This window comes from Papaver somniferum, chromosome 1 (genome assembly GCF_003573695.1).
Source record: "Papaver somniferum cultivar HN1 chromosome 1, ASM357369v1, whole genome shotgun sequence".
Classification (NCBI taxonomy): domain Eukaryota; kingdom Viridiplantae; phylum Streptophyta; class Magnoliopsida; order Ranunculales; family Papaveraceae; genus Papaver; species Papaver somniferum.
In genome coordinates, this window is record NC_039358.1 from 129342832 (window position 1) to 129366235 (window position 23404).

Consider the following 23404-nt stretch of genomic DNA (forward strand, 5'->3'; position numbering starts at 1 on the left):
GAATTTGAACGTCTCAACACCAAAAAGAGGGTGTGTTGAGGAAGCATTCCCAACAACACAGTGGTGAGTGTTGAAGAATTTGCACGTCTCAACACTAAGAGAAAGGATGTGTTGAGGCAGCATGCCTGGCAACACAATAGTGGTGTTGAGGAATTTGCACGTCTCAACACCAACAAGAGGGTGTGTTGAGGAAGCATGCCTAGCAACACAGTGGTGAGTATTGAGGAATATGCACGTCTCAACACTAAGAGAAAGAATGTGTTGAGGAAGCATGCCTGACAACACAATAGTGGTGTTGAGGAATTTGCATGTCTCAACACCAAGTAGAGGGTGTGTTGAGGAAGCATGCCTAGCAACACAGTGGTGAGTGTTGAGGAATTTGCACGTCTCAACACTAAGAGAAAGGATGTGTTGAGGCAGCATGCCTGGCAACACAATAGTGGTGTTGAGGAATTTGCACGTCTCAACACCCAGAAGAGGGTGTGTTTAGGAAGCATGCCTAGCAACACAGGGGTGAGTGTTGAGGAATTTTCACGTCTCAACAGTAAGAGAAAGGATGTGTTGAGGAAGCATGCCTGACAACACAATAGTGGTGTTGAGGAATTTGCACGCCTCAACACCAAGAAGAGGGTATGTTGAGGAAGCATGCCTAGCAACACAGTGGTGAGTGTTGAGGAATTTACACGTCTCAACACTAAGAGAAAGGATGTGTTGAGACAGATGCCTGGAAACACAATAGTGGTGTTGAGGAATTTGCACGTCTCAACACCAAGAAGAGGGTGTGTTGAGGAAGCATGCCTAGCAACACAGTGGTGAGTGTTGAGGAATTTGCACGTATCAACACTAAGAGAAAGGATGTGTTGAGGCAACATTCTTGGCGACACAATTGTGGTGTTGAGGAAAGGGGGTGGCCATACTTCCAGTGCACCGTGGCGGATTTAAAGCGACCTGATTGGTCGATGGAAAGGGGGCGGACAAGCAGCATGGGGCCGACCTCATTCTAAATGCATGTGGCGCATTTAGAGCGACCTGATTGGTCGATGGAAAGGGGGATCAAGGGCGTGGCCACACTTTCAGTGCACCGTGACGGGTTTAAAGCGATCTGATTGGTCGACAAAGGAATAAAAGCCGTTTGGGTAGCATGGGGCGTGGCCAAGTGGCGCCGGCTAGCATATGGCATGGCCAGGCTTCCCTCGTTGTTGCTCCTACTCCGCGGCTCTTTTTATTCTTTGCTTTCTGACTGATTAGTTTGCGCAAATGCCTTAACCTTGGTACTTGGAGGTCCGTGCTACTCTGTTGCGAGTGAACACAAATCCGTCATGCCATACTGATATTAAGGGTTCTGCCGGGGAACATATCACATGAAAAGTACTCAGTGAATCTTATATTAATAAGTAATATAGGCAAGGCTCCAAAATTCACAGAACATCTGGGATGGTTGCTACATGCGCCAGTCTGGATAAATTTCATGTAAATATATTGAACGACTCAATAAATATGCCAGTGAGGTTAACACTAATGGCTCCGTTTCCTTACAGAGTGTCGTCACATCAGATGTAAGGTTTTACAATTTTAACCTTAAGCTAAAAACCACCATCAACAATAAGTAAATAAATAAATGTTTTTTTTTTCTTACCACTTAAACCATCATCAATGACATGAATTTATAGTCTTTTATTCCATATCCCACACTAAGATCAAAATGAATTATTCTAGAGAATTTTGATAAAGTATGCCTTTCTCAGGAACCCAAAAAAAATAAATATCCCCGTTATTTTGAAATTTGTTAAAGTGCCCTCACGTTAGTTTTTCCATCTAGTGTTAGTTAAGACTAATTCACTTTACATATTTTCCCTTTACTTATTGCCACATTGAGTTTCTACATCATTTTTCAGGTTCGTCGAGTCCGGTTCAGGATCGTTACACCGCTTTCAGGTTCGTTACATCATTTCCCAAAAAGGGTTCATCATTTCAAGTGTTTTGGGGTTTTTGGTTGGAAGAAAATCGACTTTCAACAACATTTTTTAGGTTCGTCGAACCCGGTTCAGAATCGTGACAACACTTTCAGGTTCGTCGAGCCCGGTACAGGATCGTTACACTGTTTTCAGGATCGTCGAATCATTTATCCTCCCCACCAAGGAGATATAGTTCAGGGGTAAATAGGACTTTTAATTGGAAAGATAACTGCCACCTAGCACTTAACTGGATGAAATTTACCTTTTGAATAAAACGGAGAACTTTAGCAAATTTCTAAAAAACGGGGCACTTTTTTAGTGTAATGTAAAAAGCTGGGATACTTTATAAAAAAGCACATTATTCTATCCTTTCTCGGCTATTCACAGCAAAATTCTAACATTGCTAACGAGTGTACCAGTTTATATGCAATCTGGTACTGTCTCAGTGCATTTGGTAACATTAGTAGACATGCCAAATTCGACCTTGTATGGACGCTTGATGATTGATATGCCTAAACAATTAGTACTCGACACTAGTCAGACAAGGGCCAAATAACTCTCACAATAGTTTTAGATGGACGTTGCATTCCGAAGCTCAGCACTGACCTATGGTCTTCAATTATTGAACATGACGCATTAGAAAATCATGAAATTCATAACCCTGCTGCAAAATTTAACTTGTAGTCAAACGTCGTTCACATCACATATTCACATGGTCTCAGAGAATTCACAAGGGTAAGTACCAACTCACCCAGACGTGTCAGATATGTACTGAAAAATAAAACCCCCCCTCTTTTAAGAAATATCACACGATTCACACTCCTGTTACCCTGTAAACAAATAGTTACAGCTTCACGAACGGGATTATAAATACGAACCAGTGACCGAACTTGTTCCGTCTCCGCACCATTCCACACAGCAATTACAAGCCGTCTAGGTTTATTCTCATTTCCCTAAACCCTCTCTATGATCTTCCCCATTCTCTTTCTCAGATCCCAAATTTCTTTGACTCTGTTTTAATCATTAAATCTCCTTCTTTTTCTGCGCTTTACCTCCATTCTATATTTACAGTTTTGTGTATTTTTAATCAAATTTTTTGATTTCTAAACTTTTTCTTTCCGGGTTTTGTTTTGCAGATCACAATTTAGAAAACCTCTCTTTTGATTGATTCTGTGAAATTTGAGAGAGCTTGATAAAGGCGGTGAAGTAATTACAGATCTAGGGATTTGAAAAATAATGGTTGGAAGTGTTGGAGCTGAATTGGAAGTATCGCCATCTGAAATGAACGGAAAAGTTGAAATGAATGGCAAGGTTGAACCATTACCAGAAGAGATTTTTCCGGTTATTCCGATTGTTTTAGCTGAAAATGGAGCAAACGAGGATCAGAAAGTTGTAAGAGAAATAGTACTTGGAAGAAATGTTCATACCATGTCTCATGCTGTTACAGAACCTGAAGCTGATGATGAGATTACTGGTGAAAGAGAAGCTTGGATGGCTAGTGTATTAGCTAAATACAGAAGATCTTTAATTGAAAGGACTAAAAATCACTTAGGTATATTTCAAACATTAGTTCTTTTTAACTTTTTATACAATCTTAGTAAAAAAAAGTCAAAGAAGTGATTACTCTTTTGAATTTTTGACGCATGGAATTTGTTGGCGGGATTGGTAAATACCTTTTAAGGATTCCAGTAGGAATAATGAATTTTTATGGCAAATTGCGTATGTGGTTGGTTGTTTCTATTGATTTTGTTTACACCGGAGCAGCTTTGTGTTATCGAAACAAGTGCTTGGTTGGAATAGTAAAAGGGAGTTGACTTTGTTAAGTTGTGTTTGTTTTTTGTTAGCAACATGAAAAAAATGCATACTTATAGCGTCAGTTTGAAGAAGTGTGCATTTGAGCCATTATTGAAGATTGGTAAGCCTTTTAAGGTGGTTTGGTCCTGGGCTGCATGAACTTTCTGCAGGGTTTTTAGTAAATGATTCTAGCAACATAAGCCTCAATTGCCTAGTAAAATTGGTTGAGTTGTCCTAGTATATTGTACTTCTGGACTTGTAATTTGGTGGGATGCATATGATTTGAAGGGTGAGTCAGTATGGGCCTAGTCTATTAGATTATGCATGTTTCATTATCATGTGTCTAGCTGAATTTTAAGAATCTAAATGGCGATGCGAGGAAACGTTCTAAAACCATTACAAAACACTAGTAGTTGATATAATCGAGGAAAGACATGAACAATAAGATGAAAAAACATCTCTGTTCTTTATAATTTTTTGTTCTATACATTAATCATAAAATATTACCGTGTAGATTAATTATCTTACCTTTTCTATGCTGAACTTGCATCTACATCCATAGCCAACTTTACTATCCTCTCTAACAAATAGTTAAGATCTGGATTTAATAGAATGGTGTACCTTTACGTGATGCACACTATTTCTTGCATATGCTATTTTGTTTGAGCTTACGTGATGCACATTATTTTTTTCATCCGCTGTTCCACTTGAGCTGACGTGATGCCAAAATCTTAAATCTATACAGGTTACCCATATAATCTGGACTTCGATTATGGTGCTCTTGCTCAGCTGCAACATTTCTCCATCAACAATCTTGGTGACCCCTTTATTGAGAGCAATTACGGTGTCCATTCCAGACAGTTTGAAGTGGGTGTGCTGGATTGGTTCGCTCGCCTCTGGGAAATAGAAAATCATGAATATTGGGGTTACATTACAAATTGTGGTACAGAAGGCAATCTTCACGGTATCCTTGTAGGGTGAGTATTTCTTGTTAAATTATTTCAAATCGACTAATAATTACTTTTATAGGTTTGCTTGATGTAGTAATAATGAAAATTTTGTGCTTGTGTAGGAGGGAAGTTTTTCCAGATGGAGTTTTGTATGCATCTCGAGACTCACATTATTCTGTCTTTAAAGCTGCACGAATGTACAGAATGGACTGTGAAAAAGTTGACACTCTGATCTCTGGGGAAATCGACTGTGCAGATTTTAAAGCCAAACTGCTCCGTAACAAAGACAAACCAGCCATCATTAACGTCAATATAGGTGTGCCATTTGCTACTCTTTAAGGCTACTAAGAAGTTATCTGTATAGAATTAGTTGCTCAGTTTGATATTGTATATTTTTTCAGGAACGACTGTTAACTTTAAGGCTACTAAGAAGTTATCTGTACAGAATTAGTTGCTCAGTTTAATGTTGTATATTTTTTCAGGAACGACTGTTAAAGGAGCTGTTGATGATCTCGACCTGGTTATAGAAACCCTTAAAGGAGCTGGTTTCTCCGAAGATAGGTTTTACATTCACTGTGATGGGGCTCTATTTGGGCTGATGATGCCTTTCGTGAAACGTGTAAGTTTTTCTGTCTTTCTCGTGTTTTTTTCTTCTTGCACTCAGATGCTCAAAAGTAGGGGTGCTTACACCTACCTGTGCCACATATGAAAAGACTTGCAAATTATATTGGACACACCTGATTGTCCTCTTGAGAGAACTTCCAATTGAAACAATTTCAGATCAAAAGGAAAAATGAAATCTGTACAAAGAATCCCTGAAACGTAACTTTGTTTATATCTTGGTAGCGAATTTGTCATATAGAATAGAAGTTACAACTAATGAATGGGCAAAATATCACATTTTTCATTGTAGTTTTATATATGTTTGAATCTTGAAGTTGATATAAAGAAGGATACCCGAGTTAATACAAAAGTTAATTGTTGGAAATCCAAATCATGAGAACCTATTTCGAATGTTTTCATTGTTTACAAGTTTGTTTGCAAGTTCATTTCCATATTGCAAACTAAAGCACCTCTCTTCATTTCTGTTCTTCACCTTTTATTTTCTTACTACTTACTGCTTACGTTGTTTTTGACATTGAGTAGGCTCCTAAAGTCTCATTTAAGAAGCCAATTGGAAGTGTTAGTGTTTCGGGTCACAAGTTCATTGGATGTCCAATGCCTTGTGGTGTTCAGATAACAAGATTGGAACACATCAATGCTCTTTCAAGGAATGTCGAGTACTTAGCTTCACGAGATGCCACAATCATGGGCAGTCGCAATGGTCATGCTCCAATCTTCCTCTGGTACACGCTGAACCGGAAAGGTTACCGAGGATTTCAAAAGGAAGTCCAAAAGTGCCTCAGGAATGCCCATTATTTGAAAGATCGTTTACGCGCTGAAGGAATAGGTGCCATGCTTAACGAGCTCAGTAGTACTGTTGTATTTGAAAGGCCTCAAGATGAGGAGTTTATTCGTCAGTGGCAACTTGCTTGCCAGGGTAGCATTGCTCACGTGGTGGTTATGCCCAGTGTCTCAATTGAGAAGTTGGATGATTTCTTGAATGATCTGATTGAGAAACGCAAGACTTGGTTCCAGGTGGGGAAGGTTCAACCTTCATGTATTGCAGTTGATATTGGGAATGAAAACTGTGCTTGTGCTCAACATAGATGAAGCCCTTCTTGTACCGAGAGCTCTTCAGTTTTGTTATTGTTGTTACCTTGAGCGAACCATCTGGTATTTTAATTGAAGAAATAAAATGATTTCAGTATTTTGCATGCGCTTATGTTCTCCCTCCCTCCCTCCCTGTTTATACTTTACATATGTATAAGCCCAATATGGTGGATTCCTTGCAGACAAGCAGGTTTTGTTTGTTAGAAGATATCCATCCAACTAGGCTGATGACATCATCTGCTTCTCTCTTTGATTGGTGGTGTTTGCACCATATCTGTGTAGGTTGCATATAAAGCGTAAAGGCATACGATTGATGTATCTTCAAGGGTGAGTACCATGAATTTGGTGCATCCATCGTCCACAAGAAGTGCTTCTAAGTTGGATGATCTTTTGAATTATTTAATTGAGAGACGCCCAACGGGTTTCAGGTGGGAAAGGTTCAAGCTTCATGTATTGCAGAATCTAACTCCTTTAAAATCCTAAGCTCCTTAGGCTCCACGTTGAACGGTGACCCTCACCCTCGGACAGAAAAAAGAAGAAAAGAGGAGAGAAAAAAACGGTTTCTCCCCCAGAATTTTCCGAAAAAAAAACCCGAAAAAAGAAAAATACCGCTAACAACAAAATCTAATCTAATCTCGCTCTCCTCTCTTATGGAACACGGCCTAAAGAGTTCTTCTTCTTCCTGTTTCCTACGGCAAGAAAACTTGACAAGGGTTTAATCACTAATCAACTGATGTTCTTTTGTTCCTTTCACTCCTTCTCCGTCTCTCTGTTCATACCATCTTCTATCTGTTCACTTTTCTAATTCTAAAACTAATTTTTGTCCTTGGTAAACCCTAACCTTTTTATTTTGTCTCTTCGTTTCTCTGAATCAATAAGCCTTAACCCATGTTTTGTTTTGCAGGTATAATCAATAAACCTTAACCCATGTTTTATTTTGTAGGTACAAACTTTGCTCTTGGTAAACCTTAACCCTTTTCTTTCTGTCTTTTCGTTTCTCTTAATCAGTAAACCCTAACCCATGTTTAGTTTTGTTGGAGAATGATTTCTAAGTTAGTACTGATTATAATTTGTTTTATTGATTTGTTAATTATTATTTTAATCGTGCAGCTGATACTAGGTTAATGCGATTAAGGTTTTCCCCCGTAAACACATCACAATGTCAAAGGTGGGTATTTCTTTCAAGCTGGAGTTTTTGCTGCAAATTCTGTTTTGTGATATGTAGATGTAATCTTAGGTTATGATTTTGTGGTGGAGAAGGATAATCCTTTGCAGTGTCATATCATGGGTAAACATTTTTTTTTGCCTTCTATGAAATCCTGTTTCATATTAAATCATTTTTGACTTTTTTTATGGGGGTTAATAAAATTTCAGTTTTAAATTTTGGTTTGGTTTGTGTTTTTTAAACTTTAGTTTGATCCGAAAGTGGATCAGGGATAACTTTTGTTCTTGACAGCAGAAAATGACAATTGAATAGTGCAATGGGCTTCAGTTGAGGTATTCTATTGTGCACTTAATCATAGGTACCATGGTCCAATGAAATACCAGACTTACGTTAGAAAAGAACCAGGATTGCCAGGAAGCTCAGGCTTTCTATTTTGCTCCATAAGGCATTTCATATGCAATTAAGATCTGTTATACTTCGTCACAGTTTACTGAAATGGGGCTACTAAAGTTTTGATCTGGATTAGAGACGACAAGGGAATAACTGTGCCATTGTGTTTGCAGTTGTTGATTGAATTGGTAAAGCCATGAATATGAAAGTTAAGATGAATTTTGCCATCGACAATGTGAAAACGTGTGTGTGAATGGTTGAATATGGAAATCATTGCAGGGAAGGGGAAGTTCAGTATTGGAGTGTAATATGCTCTAATTTCTTCTTTCCTTCGCGGACAAGCAAGTTTTTATACTAGAATAACGAAATTACTTTCATATCTCACATAATTTTCTTAAAACAGAATATGGTGGGTACAGATTGTAGCAACGGTGGAGAAGTTCTGCCAGTAATCATAAACAGAAACAACTGTATACTTTCTAGAGAAAATATATGTTGATGTTCAAGTACGTTACACACTATCTATTAAATTGGGTTTCTTTTGTGCAGGTGTTAATGTATTGAAGATGTTGCAGGGTGCTAATTCAACCTATAGGTCTTAAACAATTTTATCATTGCCAGTATGAATTAGATTTTTTATTGCTAAGAACGTGTATGATGTTTATGATTTTTTCTTGAGTTTTAATCGCTACAAGGTTGTTGTAATCCTAAAACCCACCTCTTACGTATATAATTATAATGCTTTGGTTATGCTATTTAAAAGTTGAATCCTCTTTTCTTCTTTGCTTTTTTTTTCAGGTCCAAAAGCTGCACTAGAGTCGCAGAATCTTCAAGGTGTTAGGGTGGGAGATTACAAGTTCGTATAAAAAGTCATCAGAAGTACATTAACCTGATGCATATTTGGTACTGAAATCTAGATGGTGGGTGTGGTGAATGATGCTGGTGTTGGGTGGTGCTGGTGATGTTGGTGGAACTATTCTGAAACACCTTATTTTTGTGATAATGAAATGAAAATTCTGCTTGGAGATTTGGTACTACAGAATACTTGGACAACAGACTAATATGTACTCTCTAGGTATCATGCGTTTAGTAATAATAACAGTGAAGCCACCTATGTTTTAACTAATTCTGTAGAGCGGGAACTAGAAAGGGCACACGGTTGAGAGATGTTGACGCTTACATGTCTATTTGGCCTAGCAATTGAAGTGGTGATTGCCAAGCTTGCATGTATGCGGAGTATAAGAGACAAAATAGTCCAGAATTCCGGAAGATTGTCTAACCTGAGCTCAATAAATTGGGAGAACTTGGTGAAAATAACATGGACCACATAATGATTGTTGGAACTGGAGGAAGAGACTCATTATCTTGCCACACCAAGTTTTCTCCATTCGCAAGGTAACTCCTTTTCTGATGACTTTTTATACGGAATTGACACTATATTGTTTTCTTATGTCCATTTTCTTCATTATTTACTGGCCGCGAATATTTCCAGGCTCTGATTTTTAGCAAGGGGGTTCGTTGGAGCTGAAAGTGACACAGACAATACTCATACTCAAACAGATGAAGCACCCAAACAACATAATGAGTCTTTCGAACCTGCTGCTCTGGTGGTTACTGACATTCATGGTAATGGTCATTACTGTGCCTAATCAGCCGACTTTGATGAAATAATCAGTTATGCCAGACATTTTCATGCTGATTTCACTTCATGGTAATGGTCATTATCGTGCCTTATCAAACGAGTTCCTTAAGCTTTTACCGTTACTGTAAATTTTCATAATCTCATTCTATTTAAGAAAATGACTTTATCGTGCTAAGAAATGTAAGAAATACTTACCACTTACAAGAAATCTCTGTCATAGTTCAGCTCTAAAATTACAGTTTAGCACAGTTACAGTGCATATAAAATTGTTTTTAGGATAAACAAGTTTTGTTCTAATCTAATAAAACAGTTGAAAATGCGGGTGTTCTAACTGTTGACAAGGAGGTGAACAAGATAGATACAATTTCAATCATGGTAATTGTTATGAAAGACTTTTAAATTTTAAATTATGCGATGCTATGTATATTTGCTTATTTAATAGTTATCTTGAACTAGAAAATGATAAGTGTTCTTACGGGACAAGGAGTTGGGCAGAATGGGCCAGTACATGCATTGCAAAAAGGACACGGAAAGTCTGCTTTGGAGTCCAGCGTGTAACACAGATTGCATGACGGAGCCAAGGTAAATGGGTCCCTACTAGAACTCAAATATATGGCATAGTCGTAACATTATCAAACATGCAATGGACAACATTCATCTGTTAACTGTTGCTAACCCAATTCAAATCATTGTTGATGTAGTTATTAATTGGTATCTCGAAAACTGCAAAGTAATACCTCATAAGATGAACTTCAATTGGTTTCCAGTTGTTGATTGTCTGTTGATAAACATTTTCAATCAATTTGCAGCATAATAAGGGAGGATGGGGGTCGTGGTTTTATACGAATAGCTGAGTATGAAGATGAATTTGGTAATTCATCTAAAGGGTGAAAACTATGTAAGCAGTGAGACTCCTATGCAGTGGTAAGAACCATTATGATCTACTCCGAGAGAGTTTATTAGATGTATTCAGGAAATAGTGTACTCCTTGAATTGTTCTCTGCAGGAAATTGCTTGAGATGTACTATTTGAATTTCTATATGCGGGAAATTGCTTGAGATGTTTGCTTCATCCAGGGCATGATAGTTCGCGTTGAATTGTCTGCGTGAGAGAAACAAATGGATGTACCCGTGATTGTCTTGGGGTACTAGAATGTTAGTTTGGCCAGGTAATATATCCTTCCCCGTGTGTTGTTTCTTAAATATCATTCCCTATTTGCCTGTTTGCATGCTGCGTGCTTCTATTCGAGCATTTACATTCATGTAAGGAAAACTAATTGGGTTACATCCATTTTTTATCAGTCGTGAAAAGCAAGTCTTGATATACAATGGACAGAGCACAATCATCATGAGGACAACGAGAGAGGAAGGAGAAACTGAATAAATTTCGGTTTATATATACTGGAGCATTTCGACAAGGGGAGATATTTAGTTTACCATGTGGATTAATACTGCATTAAGGGCTTGGTATGGTATTATCCCGTACAAGAAAGGTGTGTTTAGTGTAATTATTAAGATCTTGGACTACCAAAAGATTAAATGGAACTCTGTAGTTGAATGTTGTAATTCGATTGAAAATTGGATTTAAATGTAAACCTCAATATTGTAAATTAATATTTAGCTGCACGATTTAAGTTCTTGGTTACTACCCAATAATAACTAATAATATTGAAAGGTAGCCAACAAATTCGACAGTCTTGCACTTTTCAGTTTTATGTAATTTTTGAAATTTTCAGATCATTGGGTGGATCTAAAATGGTTAGTATTTGACCTCTTGCTTATTTAAATTTTTTGGTTGATCATTGGATTTGGTAGTAACTCATTTTGTAAGTAGTAACAATATTTCTTTAAATCCCGTGTTGTTGCGGGAACTCTCTACAATTCACCCAGATGAGCATCACGACGGGATGAGACGAAGCCACGCCACACCAAATTAAAGATTCTAAGACCAAATCAGAAATCCAAGCTAAATTAAAAATCCTAAACGACGGGGCGAGGCGAAGCCGAGCCATACCCAATCAAAAATGTAACACGATCGAAAAAGAAAAAGTCCCGCGACATCAAATTAAAAATGCAGACGGGACGAGGCCAAACCGAGCCACACCAAATCAAAACCCTAAGCGACGGGGCGAGACGAAGCCGAGCACGGGCACAAAATCTAGTATCTCTAAATCTAGTTGGGAATGAAAACTGTGCTTGTCCTCAACATAAATGAAGCTCTTCTTGTCATGGGAGATCGTTAATTTTGTTACCTTCAGCAAACTATCGGGTACTTTAATTGAAGATATAAAATGATTTGAATATTATCTTCTCCCTCCCTCCCTCTGTCTCTGCATATGTATATGTTTATGCGATGAAGGCTTACGCCTGATGTAGTTCCCAAGAAGAGATGCAGCAAGATAATTATACAAGTGTTAAGTGGTGGCATTGTGGTTAACGTCTCTCTGTCACGTAGTTACCTGCCTAATTGTAAAATGTGATCTTGTATCTCTAAAATGTTACGGCTGTGAAGGAGATTTCAGGCAGCACTCAGTTAGACAGTTGTACTGTTAAGAGCAGCTTATCTCGAAGGAGATTGTCAAGAAGCTTAAACAACAGAGAAGTCGGTCGTCGACCCACTCTAGATTGCGAAGTAGACGTTATTGATTGGGGAAGTTGTATAGCAGAGGGGTGACTGGTACAAAGTATTACTACTAGCATCCAACTCTACATAGTACATTGTGTAGCGTGTTGGGGATAAATTTGACCAGAAAAAGTCATCGATTACGAAAAGTGAAATCTCAGGAGAACGTTTCATTAACCAGCAAATACAGGAGAATGTTTCATTACTGAAAGTCAATACAGAGAAGTCTTTCAAAGCTTTCCTGTTTGTTTCTTCATCATCTCTACTAATCACAATGTAAGTCTTTTTTAAGTCTTCCTGTTCTTGCTTGTTTGTACTCGATTGGTCAATGTTGGTATTCTAGTACTACCACATTTCTTAGTTATGCTAGTTGATGGAACCAATTGTTTTTTCCTGATAATTTAGGATCACTTGAATGGAGTCTAACCAGCCACCTCTCTCTTTACGATCACCATCTAATCAGTAAAGCACGCATTCTGACTATTACTTCAGAATTATGTATACCAAAAATACGAGTTTTTTTTCCTTTCGGTTTATCAAGGCCTTAATTTTTTATATTCTCATTTCATCTCAAGCTCAACCCTTGTGTAAATATAAACGATGGCTGATGCTGAGCGGATCCAAACTCTTGTTGTTGATAATGGAAGCGAAACAATTAAGGTAATTCTTCCAACACGTAGAAACGATTTGTGGCGATTCTTAACAATGTTTTTTTTTTTTGTTTTTTTTCTGTTTCTTTATTTCCAGGCCGGATTTGCTGGTGATGATGCGCCTAAGGCAGTGTTCCCCAATACTGTTGGCCGACCTCGAGGTGCTCGTGTCGAGGTTGGAAGAATGGGTTATCAGGATCCCTATGTAGGAGATGAAGCCCAATCAAAGAGAGGTATTCTTACCCTAAAGTATCCAATTGATTGTGGTATTGTGATCGATTGGGATGACATGGAAAAGATTTGGTATCACACCTTCTACAATGAGCTCCGTGTTGCGCCTGAAGACCACCCTGTTCTTCTCACCGAGTCACCTTTCAACCCGAAGGGTAACAGGGAGAAAATGACTCAAATCATGTTTGAGACTTTCAACAGCCCTGCTATGTACGTAGCCATCCAGGCTGTTCTCTCTCTATACGCCAGTGGACGTAGAACCTGTTTGTAATGGATCACCAGCAAAGTTCGATTTCAGCAACTCTTTTAAGTCGTTTACTTTCTTTTACTCAGTGATTTGTTTGTATTTCCTTTAGACAACAGGTATCGTGTTCGATTCTGGTGTGAATATGAGTTACGCAGTGCCTATCTATGAGGGTTATGCTCTCCGCCATGCAACCCTTCGTTTGTTTCTTGCTGGCAGTGATCTCACATATTCTTTAATGAAGATCCTTACGGAGAGAGGGTAATTCTTACGGAGATTAGAAACTAAATTTCAGAAGACGGTAATTCTTTTAGGAAAACTAAACTTGTTTTTTGAGTTTCTACTTGAATTCAAATTCGAAAGTCTTCACAGTTGAGTTTGCAAAAGAAAGTATTAGAAATTAGCAAGCCGTGGTCTTCTAATAGTATAAAACAAGTTTATGTTAATTGTTTTCACTCATCTAACACTCTGTCTCATTCTTTTGTTATTATGACATAAAGCCTTGACAGATTTTTGTTCCAATTTGGCTCTACTGTGATTGCAGATGTGGATTACCAAGGGTGAGTACGATGAGTTTGGTCCATCCATCGTCCACCGAAAGTGCTTCTAAGTTGGTTGATAAAGGACAGCAGGTGCTAATGGTCGGTTTCTATTTTTCTGATGGCTTTCAGAAGTCCTCTTGTGTTATGTGAAGTTCTTGCTTCCCAATTTTAGTGTTGGTTCTAGAGCCTAAACAAAAAGGTTAGTGTGCTAGCTATTGCTAGATTTCACGAAGAGCAGATAAATATACCTCGTAGGATCTTGATGTTTCTTGTTTGTATTCTAAAGATATGGCGCGACGCTTATTAGTCATGCCTTAGTTGGGGAAATGTTGTGGACTTATGTCTAATGTTATTACTGAAATGCTGGACGATTTTTTGAATGATCTGATTGTGAAGCGCTCGATCTGGTTTCAGCTGGAGGGAACCATCCTATTGGTATTGCAGTTGATATTGGTTGGGAAAATTGTGCTGGTCTTCTACACAAATAATGCTGTTTTTCTTCTGGAGCTCTTCAGTTTTGTGGTTCCTGTCATCTTTAGCGAACCGTCTGCTATTTTAGTAATAGAACTGTACGAATTTGAATGTCTTCCATGCGTTCTCCGGCTTGATCTTCTTTGTCTCTGTATAATAGATTCGTTGTTCTTTAAGCAGACAGAAATGACTTGTGTTTTCAGACTTCGGCTAATAACCATCCTTCCTGAGATATAATTGCTGGTGCTGTTTCCACCAAAGGTTACAACGTCACATGGTCCTCTACTGACTTTAGTGACACACAGGGTTCCCAAGGGCTATAGGATGAATGTAAATTGCATGCTGTAGAAAAAACGAGTCAAGTTATCAGGCTCATAAGAAATTAGAAACTCTAAACGAGGAGATCACCAAATTTGTTGTCATAAAACCTTCCTTTTTTTGGTCCTGCAAATTTATGTTTATCTCATCATTTCTTCTCACGTTTATCCGATCTTTGTAAAGAAGTGTTAGCCTGTTAGGTGGTGGCTCTGCTGTTGCCAGCTCTGCTGGATTTGCCACATTTTTAGTAACCACTTTCACAACTGTATTATTCTGTTTTAACATGAGGCAACTTTCCTACAACCTGTCTTATCACATCATAATTGCTCCAAAACAATTCTCAAACATGAAACGCAACAATTTTACCAGAGAAGAAATAAAATACAAAATTGAATACACGTCTATGATAATTCACGTCAGCGACTTATTTTCAACTGATCGATCAAAAAAAAAGTCGTAGGAGACATGATCATGGAGACACAGTCATGGAGACATGGTCGTGGAGATGTAACTAGAAGAATAACAATTTAAAAAGCCAGTTCTTGGTCCAACTATACTCGGACAACCTAGCAATTGCCCAACGGTTTTGGAAACTAGTCGAGAACACGTAGACGGCGTGGGTGCCGGCTCACGTGCTATTGAAAGCCGGCCAAACGACGTGCCAAAAGATAAAAGTCAAATCCAAAGGCGAGGAATCTTTCATGCCATCCGATCTAACGGTGATGATTTGGCTATGGCTGTCAGCCAGGTCATCCAATCTTTTATCGTGGTTGAAATGATTCTACAACTTTAATTATTTCAGATAAATTATTGCCAACAATTATTTATGAGTCATCATCCCTCGTTTTACAACCACCTCCAATCTGTCATCCTTATTTACACACCGTCAGTTCATCCTCGATTGCTGTACGATTCAGTGATCAAACGTAATCGACGGGTATTAGTTAAGGATGACAAAAAAGAAAGATATTAAATTCCCTCTAAATTAAATTTGATTTTTCATTTTCCATTTAGTCGACTTGTATATAAATTTGTCCGTTTCATTCGATCTCTCTCTCTTACATCGTTTTCTTCAGCTAGAGGTGGAGATTCAAAATCTAGACAAACAAAGTCTTTCCTCTTAGAAGAGAAGATCCTGTTTTTTCACCATCTCTATTAATCTCAATGTAAGTTTTCCTTTCAATTTCCTTCAAGTTTAATTGATAATTGAGGTTCGTAATTTTGTTTTGAAAGTATAGATTCTCTGTGCTGATCTTAAATTTTTGTTGTGTTTACTGCTTAAACTGGATTCATTGAGTTCGATCTATACAAATAACTTCAAAGATTATATATACTGTTGTATTTCTTGATGTTAATTAGATTTGTTTATTGTATATGTGAATCTGATGATCTGATTTAGTTCTTCTTTACTTGTTTGTATTAAGTTAAACGATTTTGTTATTGGAATTTAGTACTTCTAGGTTTCTTTGATCATCTGTAGTATTGATCCATATGAATCATGGCAGTAGTGTTGTTTGCTTGGTGTATGAGGCTATGCGTTATCCATGAGACCTCTCAGCGTTGACCATCCAACTATTAAAACTATCTGATTTCTGCGTGTGATAGACGTTTTCAGCATAGCTGACTGATCATGTTATTTTCTTTTATGTATATATGTGTGCCGATGATGAATTTAGCTGGCTAGGGAATTTTGTAATTGTAGATATATAGAAGTCGTTGATCTGGTCGAGAATCTGAATTAAAATTGGTTAATGAACCACAATATAAAGCTAAGGCTCAGATTTGTAACTCAAATGATCTTATTAATCTTGAATTATAAAAGACATGAGATTTTGCAAGGCTTATAGAATTCATAAATTATTTTCGTCTCATTTCATCTCAACTCATGTGTAGATATAAACAATGGCTGATGCTGAGGAAATCCAACCTCTCGTTTGTGACAATGGAACCGGAATGGTTAAGGTTAGTTATTTTACGAATCGGTACTGATTTGACGATTCTTAATGGGAAAGAGATGGCTGTTTCTTATTATTATAATTTTTCTTCATTTCCAGGCCGGATTTGCTGGTGATGATGCTCCTAGGGCAGTGTTCCCCAGTATTGTAGGTAGACCTAGACACACTGGTGTCATGGTTGGAATGGGTCAAAAGGATGCCTATGTGGGAGATGAAGCTCAATCAAAGAGAGGTATTCTTACCCTAAAGTATCCAATTGAGCATGGTATTGTCAGCAACTGGGATGACATGGAAAAGATATGGCATCACACCTTCTACAATGAGCTCCGTGTTGCTCCTGAAGAGCACCCTGTTCTTCTCACTGAGGCACCTCTTAACCCCAAGGCTAACAGGGAGAAAATGACTCAAATCATGTTTGAGACTTTCAACAGCCCTGCTATGTACGTAGCCATCCAGGCTGTTCTCTCTCTATACGCCAGTGGACGTACAACCGGTTCGTATTTGATGATCAGACAAATTAAATTGTAAAGAAAATGTTATGTCCTTTCTTTTTTCTTATGGCTTGGTACTTTCTTTTGAAAACAGGTATTGTGTTGGATTCTGGTGATGGTGTGAGTCACACTGTGCCAATCTATGAGGGTTATGCTCTCCCCCATGCAATTCTTCGTTTGAATCTTGCTGGCCGTGATCTGACGGATGCTTTGATGAAGATCCTTACGGAGAGAGGGTACTCATTCACCACCACTGCAGAACGGGAAATTGTCCGTGACATAAAAGAGAAGCTTGCATACGTTGCTCTTGATTATGAGCAAGAGCTTGACACTTCCAAAGGCAGCTCGTCTATTGAAAAGACTTATGAGTTGCCCGATGGGCAGGTAATTACAATTGGGGCTGAGAGATTCAGGTGCCCAGAGGTGCTTTTCCAACCATCAATGATCGGGATGGAAGCTGCTGGTATCCATGAAACTACCTACAATTCCATAATGAAGTGTGATGTCGATATCAGAAAGGACTTGTATGGAAACATTGTCCTCAGTGGTGGAACTACTATGTTCCCTGGGATCGCAGACCGTATGAGCAAGGAGATTACTGCCCTTGCTCCCAGCAGCATGAAAATCAAAGTGGTTGCACCACCTGAGAGAAAATACAGTGTCTGGATTGGTGGGTCCATCTTGGCATCCCTCAGCACCTTCCAACAGGTGAGTTGTTACTGCATGATGTCCAGAATAGTTTACTTTAATGGTGCTCAATTAGCTAGTCATATGGTTCAGTTTGTTATAAACAAATTAAGCTGTAACATGCTCGTATCTTTTTTTATTTGAAATGTGATTGCAGATGTGGATCTCCAAGGCTGAGTACGATGAATCTGGTCCAGCCATCGTTCACAGGAAGTGCTTTTAAGTTGGTTGATATAGGAACAACAAATGATAATGGTGGGTTGCTATTTTTATTTGGTTGCCATTCAGAAGTCTTGTGTATGTGAATTACTTGCTACTCAGTTTGGGTTGTTGAAAAGAGAAAACCAATTTGTTTGTGGTGTTCGGGAAAATGGGACTGACGTTCGTCAATAAGTGGGGGAGGCGTTATGTTAAACTATTACATTACAGATTTGCTGCATCAACATCGTATTTTGAGAGAGCCTGATGATTCTTTTTTGTTTCCTTTTCTTTTGAAAACTTTTTAGTGTGCTAGCTAGCTTATTGCTGCTAGATTTCATGAACAACAGATGAATATACCTCGTGCGATCTTGTTGTTTCTTGTTATTTTATTTTTCTTCAAGATATGGTGGTGATGCTTATTAGTCATTTTATAGTCGGGGACAATTCTCTGTTAATATTTATTTGTATGAAAATTTGATTTAAACGCCAAAGTTCTTCTTATTTTTCTTTCAGACTGTTATTTCTGCTTTCCCCGAACAAAAAAGAAGGGCATTTGAAATGTATAACATAAACTTACCAAACAACAAAGAGTTCGTCATAGGGACAAATCCGATCTCGCTATTTTTCATTCCATCTCGTTGTATATCATGCTGCCTTAAACTGGCGAGCACAAGATATTCTCTAGTCTCTGCCCACTCGGTGCCAAAATCAAATTAAGTTTGGCTTGTCCAAAAGAAGTCAATCTTAAGACCTAACTGGTATCCAGTTCCAAGTAGGGCATTTTAAGGAACGCTTTTCATGGTTTTCTCTGTAGCTGTACAAATCTGTAACCACCATCTGCCATTTGAATCACCATAGCGAAGACAATCCTTCAGTAGGACAGTGAATCAGTGATCTCAAGCCATCAGCAATCTCTTGATAAATTAGGGCAAGTATTCTCTTCCATATATTTGCTTAGTTCTTTTCACATACTTTTTCATCAGTGTGGTGTACAGTACAATCTAATGGTCTGAACTTCCTTCCACAAAAATCTAATGCAACAAACCAAACCAAAGTAGAAATTAGAGTTTTGCACAATCTTTTGCATGTCTACGTGTGGTACAGTACTATTTTTTAATGCACATCTCATGTATGTAAAAATTCTTCACTCGAAAAAGTCACCATAGAATTGTTTCGTTTGATGTTTTATCATCTGTCATTAAACTGGCTCTATAGTAAGTCAAGTTTCAATAAGAATCTATTTTCTTAATGAAATCTTTGTTCTGCAGGTGTAGTTCCAGATAGAAGTCTTCAAAGTTTGGCCACACTGAACATCATTTGAACTAGTTCAAGATATTGACAACACTGCTCTATGTGAAAAAAATATTTGTAGGCGTTGCATCTCAAGTTTCCCGTCACATCATTAAGTTTGTAGAGAGCTATGCACAGAGCTGGTAAAATGGTGATCAAGAAATTTTTCCGAGAGATATCTAGAGCACCTGTCATTTTCTCCGCACCTGCAAAACTTCTCATTTTCGGGAGAAGCTTCTCCTTACTGTCATCGCAAAAGGATCAAGCTCTAGAATTGTCTCTCACTCGGAGGCGCAGATGGATTGTCAACAACCAGATCAAGAATATCATTCTCCGATACCCTAACCAGGTTGTACCAACTTGGTTTCTCCAAAAGAAGTTTAAGACTCTCGACCTTCAAGGTAAGGCTCTCAATTGGGTTAAGAAGTACCCATGTTGCTTTGAAGTGTATCTAGAAAATGGTGATTACTATTGTAGATTAACAAAACAAATGATGTCTCTTGTGGATGAGGAATCTGTTCAGGATGAGCAGGAACCAGTCATTGTTGAACGGCTAGCTAAGTTATTGTTGATGAGCTCCAATAGGAAGCTAAATGTTCTGAAACTTAATGAATTAAAGAGGAATTTTGGGTTTCCTGATGATTTTTTGGTTCGGATTTTACCCAAGTACCCAGAAATGTTTCGACTTGTTAATTATAGTGGAAGACAGAGTTCAATGGAGATAGAACTTGTTTCCTGGGACCCTGCTTTAGCAGTTTCTGTGATAGAAACTTTAGCCAAGGAAAGGAAAAGTGAGCCTTCTTTTACTTGCTCTTTGCCTTTGAGTTGGGTCAAAACTTGGGTGAAGTTTCACGAATTTAATGCAACTCCATATATTTCACCTTATTATATGAATGTTAGGGATTTCATGGAGGGATCACATGAGATGGAGAAAAGGGCAGTAGGTTTGGTGCACGAGCTGCTTTCATTGATGCTGTGGAAGAAAGCGTCTATTATGAAATTGGCTCATTTTAGAAGAGAGTTTAAGTTGCCTGAGAACCTAAATGTTATACTGCTTAAACATCCTGGAATTTTTTATGTTTCCAATAAGTATCAGAGTTACACCGTTCTTCTTAGAGAAGGATATAATGGTTCAGAACTGATGAATAAGGATCCACTTGTCATTGTGAAAGAGAAATTTGGTGACCTGATGCAGGAAGGTCTTCATGAATTTAATCGGAGGCACCATGCAGTAAATTTGGAAAAGAAAAAGATTAAAGATATGGTTTTGCTAAGATCAAGTAATAATGGGAGTAGAGGTACTGCTAAAGCGTCTGAACAGGATGATCCAATAGGAAAGCAAGGAACCCTGTATGATCCAAAAGAAAGGGAGAGGTTCTATAAAGATCTCTTTGAGGACGATGAGACTCCACCGTGACAGTAAATTAGGTAATGCATAGGCAAAGCTATCATCCATGCTCCCGCTGGTCCGTTAATGGTTAAGTTTTCTTTTGTCATCTATTCTATATTATGTATAGCCAATTTGAGCGGTTTTTTCGATGGTTTATTTGTTGGATGTTCACACTTGATGACATTTATTCACCTTTTGCTCATTCAGTTAAATAATAATTACACATGCTGTCAAATAGTTAAAAATCAACAAAAAAAAACAGACTCATCTCTTAGCTTTTTATTACTTGTAGTATTTCCAGTTTATGCCCCACTGGATTAATTCCTCAAGTTATTTGATTCAGATTTCATTCTGTTAAAAGCTATCGTTGTTCATTTACATTTTTGGTTTCCAGAGACTCCATGCATGTGATAATATAATTTTTGTACTCTTTTTGCAGCTTGACCTCAAAGCAAAAGAATGATGTAATTACTGTTTGGCTTACATGATTGCTTGGTGATTCAGTGGAGGCGGCCTGGTGTGTAAGTTACCAACTCTTAATTTGCAATAAAATTTGGTTACTAGGAAGAGTTGACTCTAAAATTGTGGGTTAGCTACAAGGCTTCTAGCCGGGGGCTTAAATTGTGAAGGACTTAAGCTGTAAGTAAGCGGAGCTTCACTTGACTTATGAGAAATTGAACAAAACCGCTTACCCTTGAGCTCGTTGTCTTCTTTCTCCTTTTGTGGGTACAAAATACTTGAGATTAGGAATAAAGACGAACTTAACCAAATTATGATAAAGAAAATGATGTTTAAAGATTATCTTCTTTACAGTTTGAAATTGTATGTTTTCTCACTAGTTTTGCATATTTAGCTCTTTCTTGGGCACCATTATGTTTCAGATACTGCTTGCTCAAACTCATAGTTTCTCCTTTACATACTCATTAAACAATGGAACTCGGAGATAAATGAAGGAAAAAATCCGAAGACAAGAGTTAACTCTTAAGGATGAACATGAGGACTAGCAACCGACACGAATAAATGGCGGTTTGGCATAAAGACTTTCCAACTATCCATACTAAGAGTGTTTGCTTTAATTTTTAAGTAATGAGAACAAAATGTTTGAGCAGCAATTCGGTTCTCAGAAAACATAAAATTTGAGATGAATAAGAAGATGAATGAAATAAATGGCACTATAAACCTAAACCAAAGATCAAAGAAAATGCCACTTGAAAAGAATCTCTCTGGTTTGCTTTTCACATACAGGGTTAATGTGGATGCTCATGCTCTTTATCGTCTGATGTGTTCACATTGTCAATCAGCCAGTGTCAAGATGGATGCCGAAAGAGTTTTTGGTTATCCCTTGAAAAGTAAAACATGCAGGTCCTACAACCATTATAGATTATGAGTTGGCAGATGACTAGCTAATTAGGACTAGCAAAACCTTGCTTTATTGATATGAAGTTGGAGAAACCACTAAAATTGGGGTTATACTAAACTTAGTAAAATCGTGATAAGAAACATTTTGCTTTTTTTGCTTTTCATTTTGAATGGTATACACGGAATCATTGTTTAATGTTGATTTGCTTTCTTGTTCTTTCTTTACTGGATTGAAAGTCAAAATGGACCACTATATTAAAGATGCAAATATATAAATCAAAAAGTTTCATATTTTTCAAGTTTCTGTACAATGGTGTGTTTCCTGGGTCCTTTGAAGCATCTAGTTAACATCTGTATACAGTTACAATTACAGGTACATTTTAGCAGATATCAGCCAGATTCCTTATCATACCTTCACGTTCTGATGGAAGAATGGTTGATGGTGTCGGTATGATACCTTCATGTTCTGACGGAACCACTCTGCTGGATGGTGGTGGTGGTGGTGCAGGCGCTTGGGGAATTAAAGATCTAGGTTGGCTACCCCCATTGATAATTTTCTCGCATGTCTCAATCAGACAATGCCTGCAAGTTGGGCATGATGAGTGTGAACTGAGCCATTTATCGATGCATTTAATGTGAAATCCATGGTTGCACTTGGGTAGAATTCTAATACGCTCTCCTTGAGCAAACTCTGAGAGGCAAATAACACATTCAGTGTCCAAACCTTGTAGCTTCAACCCAGATAAGTATGTAACTACAGGAAATGTCTTGAGGGCTTTTTTCTTTATTCCAGTATTAGCTGACTGAACTGGGGTGGTGTCTCCTGAATCATGTGCAACCCGGTTTGAGCAACTCAAAACACATCGAATGATGGAATTAAGCCCTAGTGCACAAACTAGAGCACATAAAAGAATTGAAAGAACCATAACTACATTTGTATCGAAATTACTCTGGTGTGTATTGGAATCTCTACCAGGATGTGACGGAATTGGGGAATCGGCTGATAGGTGAGGTATAGCATGTAGTAGCAGCTTCCTTGAGTAAAGTGTTGAGGAGTAAGACGAAGAAGAAAAAGTAATGGGAGAAGCCATTGTTGGTTATTTGAGTTTGTTACTGGTTTTCCTTAGATTTTTTTTTTTTTGAGTTTATTGGAAGTTGGTTATGCAAGATATATATAGAGCTAGAGTGTTAGCTTTTTGATGTTTAAAATACTAGATATCAAATCGACAAGTAATTGAATATTCACAGCATAAACAATTCTTAAGATCAAACTAAGGCTAAGCTTTTCATGTATAAAAATACAACGAATTTGCATGATTTGGATTTTCCACTACCGTCTTCACT

General features: G+C 37.9%; 5 protein-coding genes and 1 long non-coding RNA gene across 10 annotated transcripts; 5 read left to right on the plus strand and 1 right to left on the minus strand.

Moving 5' to 3' along the window:
• The first annotated feature begins 2756 nt into the window (after nucleotides 1–2756).
• LOC113300333 (serine decarboxylase 1-like) lies at nucleotides 2757–6516 on the plus strand. 2 transcript variants are annotated; one of them, XM_026549554.1, is made up of 6 exons: nucleotides 2757–2892; nucleotides 3092–3507; nucleotides 4495–4726; nucleotides 4822–5015; nucleotides 5182–5318; nucleotides 5846–6412. In XM_026549554.1, exons 2-6 carry the CDS (start codon nucleotides 3192–3194, stop codon nucleotides 6410–6412), a joined length of 1446 nt encoding a protein of 481 aa, XP_026405339.1. In that variant the 5' UTR covers nucleotides 2757–2892; nucleotides 3092–3191. The 2 variants fall into 2 exon arrangements, with proteins under 2 accessions (XP_026405339.1, XP_026405348.1); XM_026549563.1 differs by lacking the exon at nucleotides 2757–2892 and having other exon boundaries at nucleotides 3192–3507; nucleotides 5846–6516.
• A 568-nt stretch (nucleotides 6517–7084) lies between these two features.
• LOC113332738 lies at nucleotides 7085–11221 on the plus strand. 2 transcript variants are annotated; one of them, XR_003351702.1, is made up of 10 exons: nucleotides 7085–7241; nucleotides 7317–7373; nucleotides 7523–7580; nucleotides 8517–8562; nucleotides 8766–9362; nucleotides 9460–9678; nucleotides 10066–10191; nucleotides 10419–10533; nucleotides 10686–10777; nucleotides 10911–11221. It is a non-coding gene; the product is annotated as an uncharacterized LOC113332738 (long non-coding RNA). The 2 variants fall into 2 exon arrangements; XR_003351703.1 differs by having other exon boundaries at nucleotides 7317–7355.
• Nucleotides 11222–12647: 1426 nt separating this feature from the next.
• Nucleotides 12648–14382, plus strand: LOC113300342 (actin-1-like). The gene is made up of 4 exons (XM_026549570.1): nucleotides 12648–12891; nucleotides 12979–13657; nucleotides 13901–14097; nucleotides 14313–14382. The coding sequence occupies exons 1-2, from the start codon at nucleotides 12832–12834 to the stop codon at nucleotides 13381–13383; spliced, it is 465 nt and encodes a 154-aa protein (XP_026405355.1). The 5' UTR covers nucleotides 12648–12831; the 3' UTR covers nucleotides 13384–13657; nucleotides 13901–14097; nucleotides 14313–14382.
• A 1314-nt stretch (nucleotides 14383–15696) lies between these two features.
• LOC113300351 (actin-like) lies at nucleotides 15697–18512 on the plus strand. The gene is made up of 5 exons (XM_026549573.1): nucleotides 15697–15853; nucleotides 16581–16649; nucleotides 16742–17135; nucleotides 17228–17841; nucleotides 17978–18512. The coding sequence occupies exons 2-5, from the start codon at nucleotides 16590–16592 to the stop codon at nucleotides 18041–18043; spliced, it is 1134 nt and encodes a 377-aa protein (XP_026405358.1). The 5' UTR covers nucleotides 15697–15853; nucleotides 16581–16589; the 3' UTR covers nucleotides 18044–18512.
• A 786-nt stretch (nucleotides 18513–19298) lies between these two features.
• LOC113300356 (protein WHAT'S THIS FACTOR 1 homolog) lies at nucleotides 19299–22570 on the plus strand. 3 transcript variants are annotated; one of them, XR_003335755.1, is made up of 3 exons: nucleotides 19299–20739; nucleotides 21141–21218; nucleotides 22434–22570. XR_003335755.1 is itself a non-coding variant. In XM_026549580.1 (2 exons), the coding sequence occupies exon 1, from the start codon at nucleotides 19442–19444 to the stop codon at nucleotides 20726–20728; it is 1287 nt and encodes a 428-aa protein (XP_026405365.1). In that variant the 5' UTR covers nucleotides 19299–19441; the 3' UTR covers nucleotides 20729–20739; nucleotides 21141–21552. The 3 variants fall into 3 exon arrangements, 1 of the variants encoding a protein (XP_026405365.1); XR_003335748.1 differs by having other exon boundaries at nucleotides 21141–21222; nucleotides 22422–22539; XM_026549580.1 differs by lacking the exon at nucleotides 22434–22570 and having other exon boundaries at nucleotides 21141–21552.
• Nucleotides 22428–23204, minus strand: LOC113300367 (RING-H2 finger protein ATL78-like). Its single transcript, XM_026549591.1, has one exon. It carries the CDS (start codon nucleotides 23149–23151, stop codon nucleotides 22441–22443), a length of 711 nt encoding a protein of 236 aa, XP_026405376.1. The 5' UTR covers nucleotides 23152–23204; the 3' UTR covers nucleotides 22428–22440.
• Between the last annotated feature and the right edge of the window lie 200 nt (nucleotides 23205–23404).

Bases quoted from the DNA above. Each gene is read 5' to 3' on its own strand.
- LOC113300333 (XM_026549554.1), top strand. From the start codon at position 3,192: ATGGTTGGAAGTGTTGGAGCTGAATTGGAAGTATCGCCATCTGAAATG. The intron at 3,508-4,494 runs GTATATTTCAAA...AAATCTATACAG, and splicing joins AAGGACTAAAAATCACTTAG to GTTACCCATATAATCTGGAC. The intron at 4,727-4,821 runs GTGAGTATTTCT...GTGCTTGTGTAG, and splicing joins CTTCACGGTATCCTTGTAGG to GAGGGAAGTTTTTCCAGATG.
- LOC113300342 (XM_026549570.1), top strand. From the start codon at position 12,832: ATGGCTGATGCTGAGCGGATCCAAACTCTTGTTGTTGATAATGGAAGC. The intron at 12,892-12,978 runs GTAATTCTTCCA...CTTTATTTCCAG, and splicing joins ATGGAAGCGAAACAATTAAG to GCCGGATTTGCTGGTGATGA.
- LOC113300356 (XM_026549580.1), top strand. From the start codon at position 19,442: ATGCACAGAGCTGGTAAAATGGTGATCAAGAAATTTTTCCGAGAGATA.
- LOC113300351 (XM_026549573.1), top strand. From the start codon at position 16,590: ATGGCTGATGCTGAGGAAATCCAACCTCTCGTTTGTGACAATGGAACC. The intron at 16,650-16,741 runs GTTAGTTATTTT...CTTCATTTCCAG, and splicing joins ATGGAACCGGAATGGTTAAG to GCCGGATTTGCTGGTGATGA. The intron at 17,842-17,977 runs GTGAGTTGTTAC...ATGTGATTGCAG, and splicing joins CCCTCAGCACCTTCCAACAG to ATGTGGATCTCCAAGGCTGA.
- LOC113300367 (XM_026549591.1), bottom strand. From the start codon at position 23,151: ATGGCTTCTCCCATTACTTTTTCTTCTTCGTCTTACTCCTCAACACTT.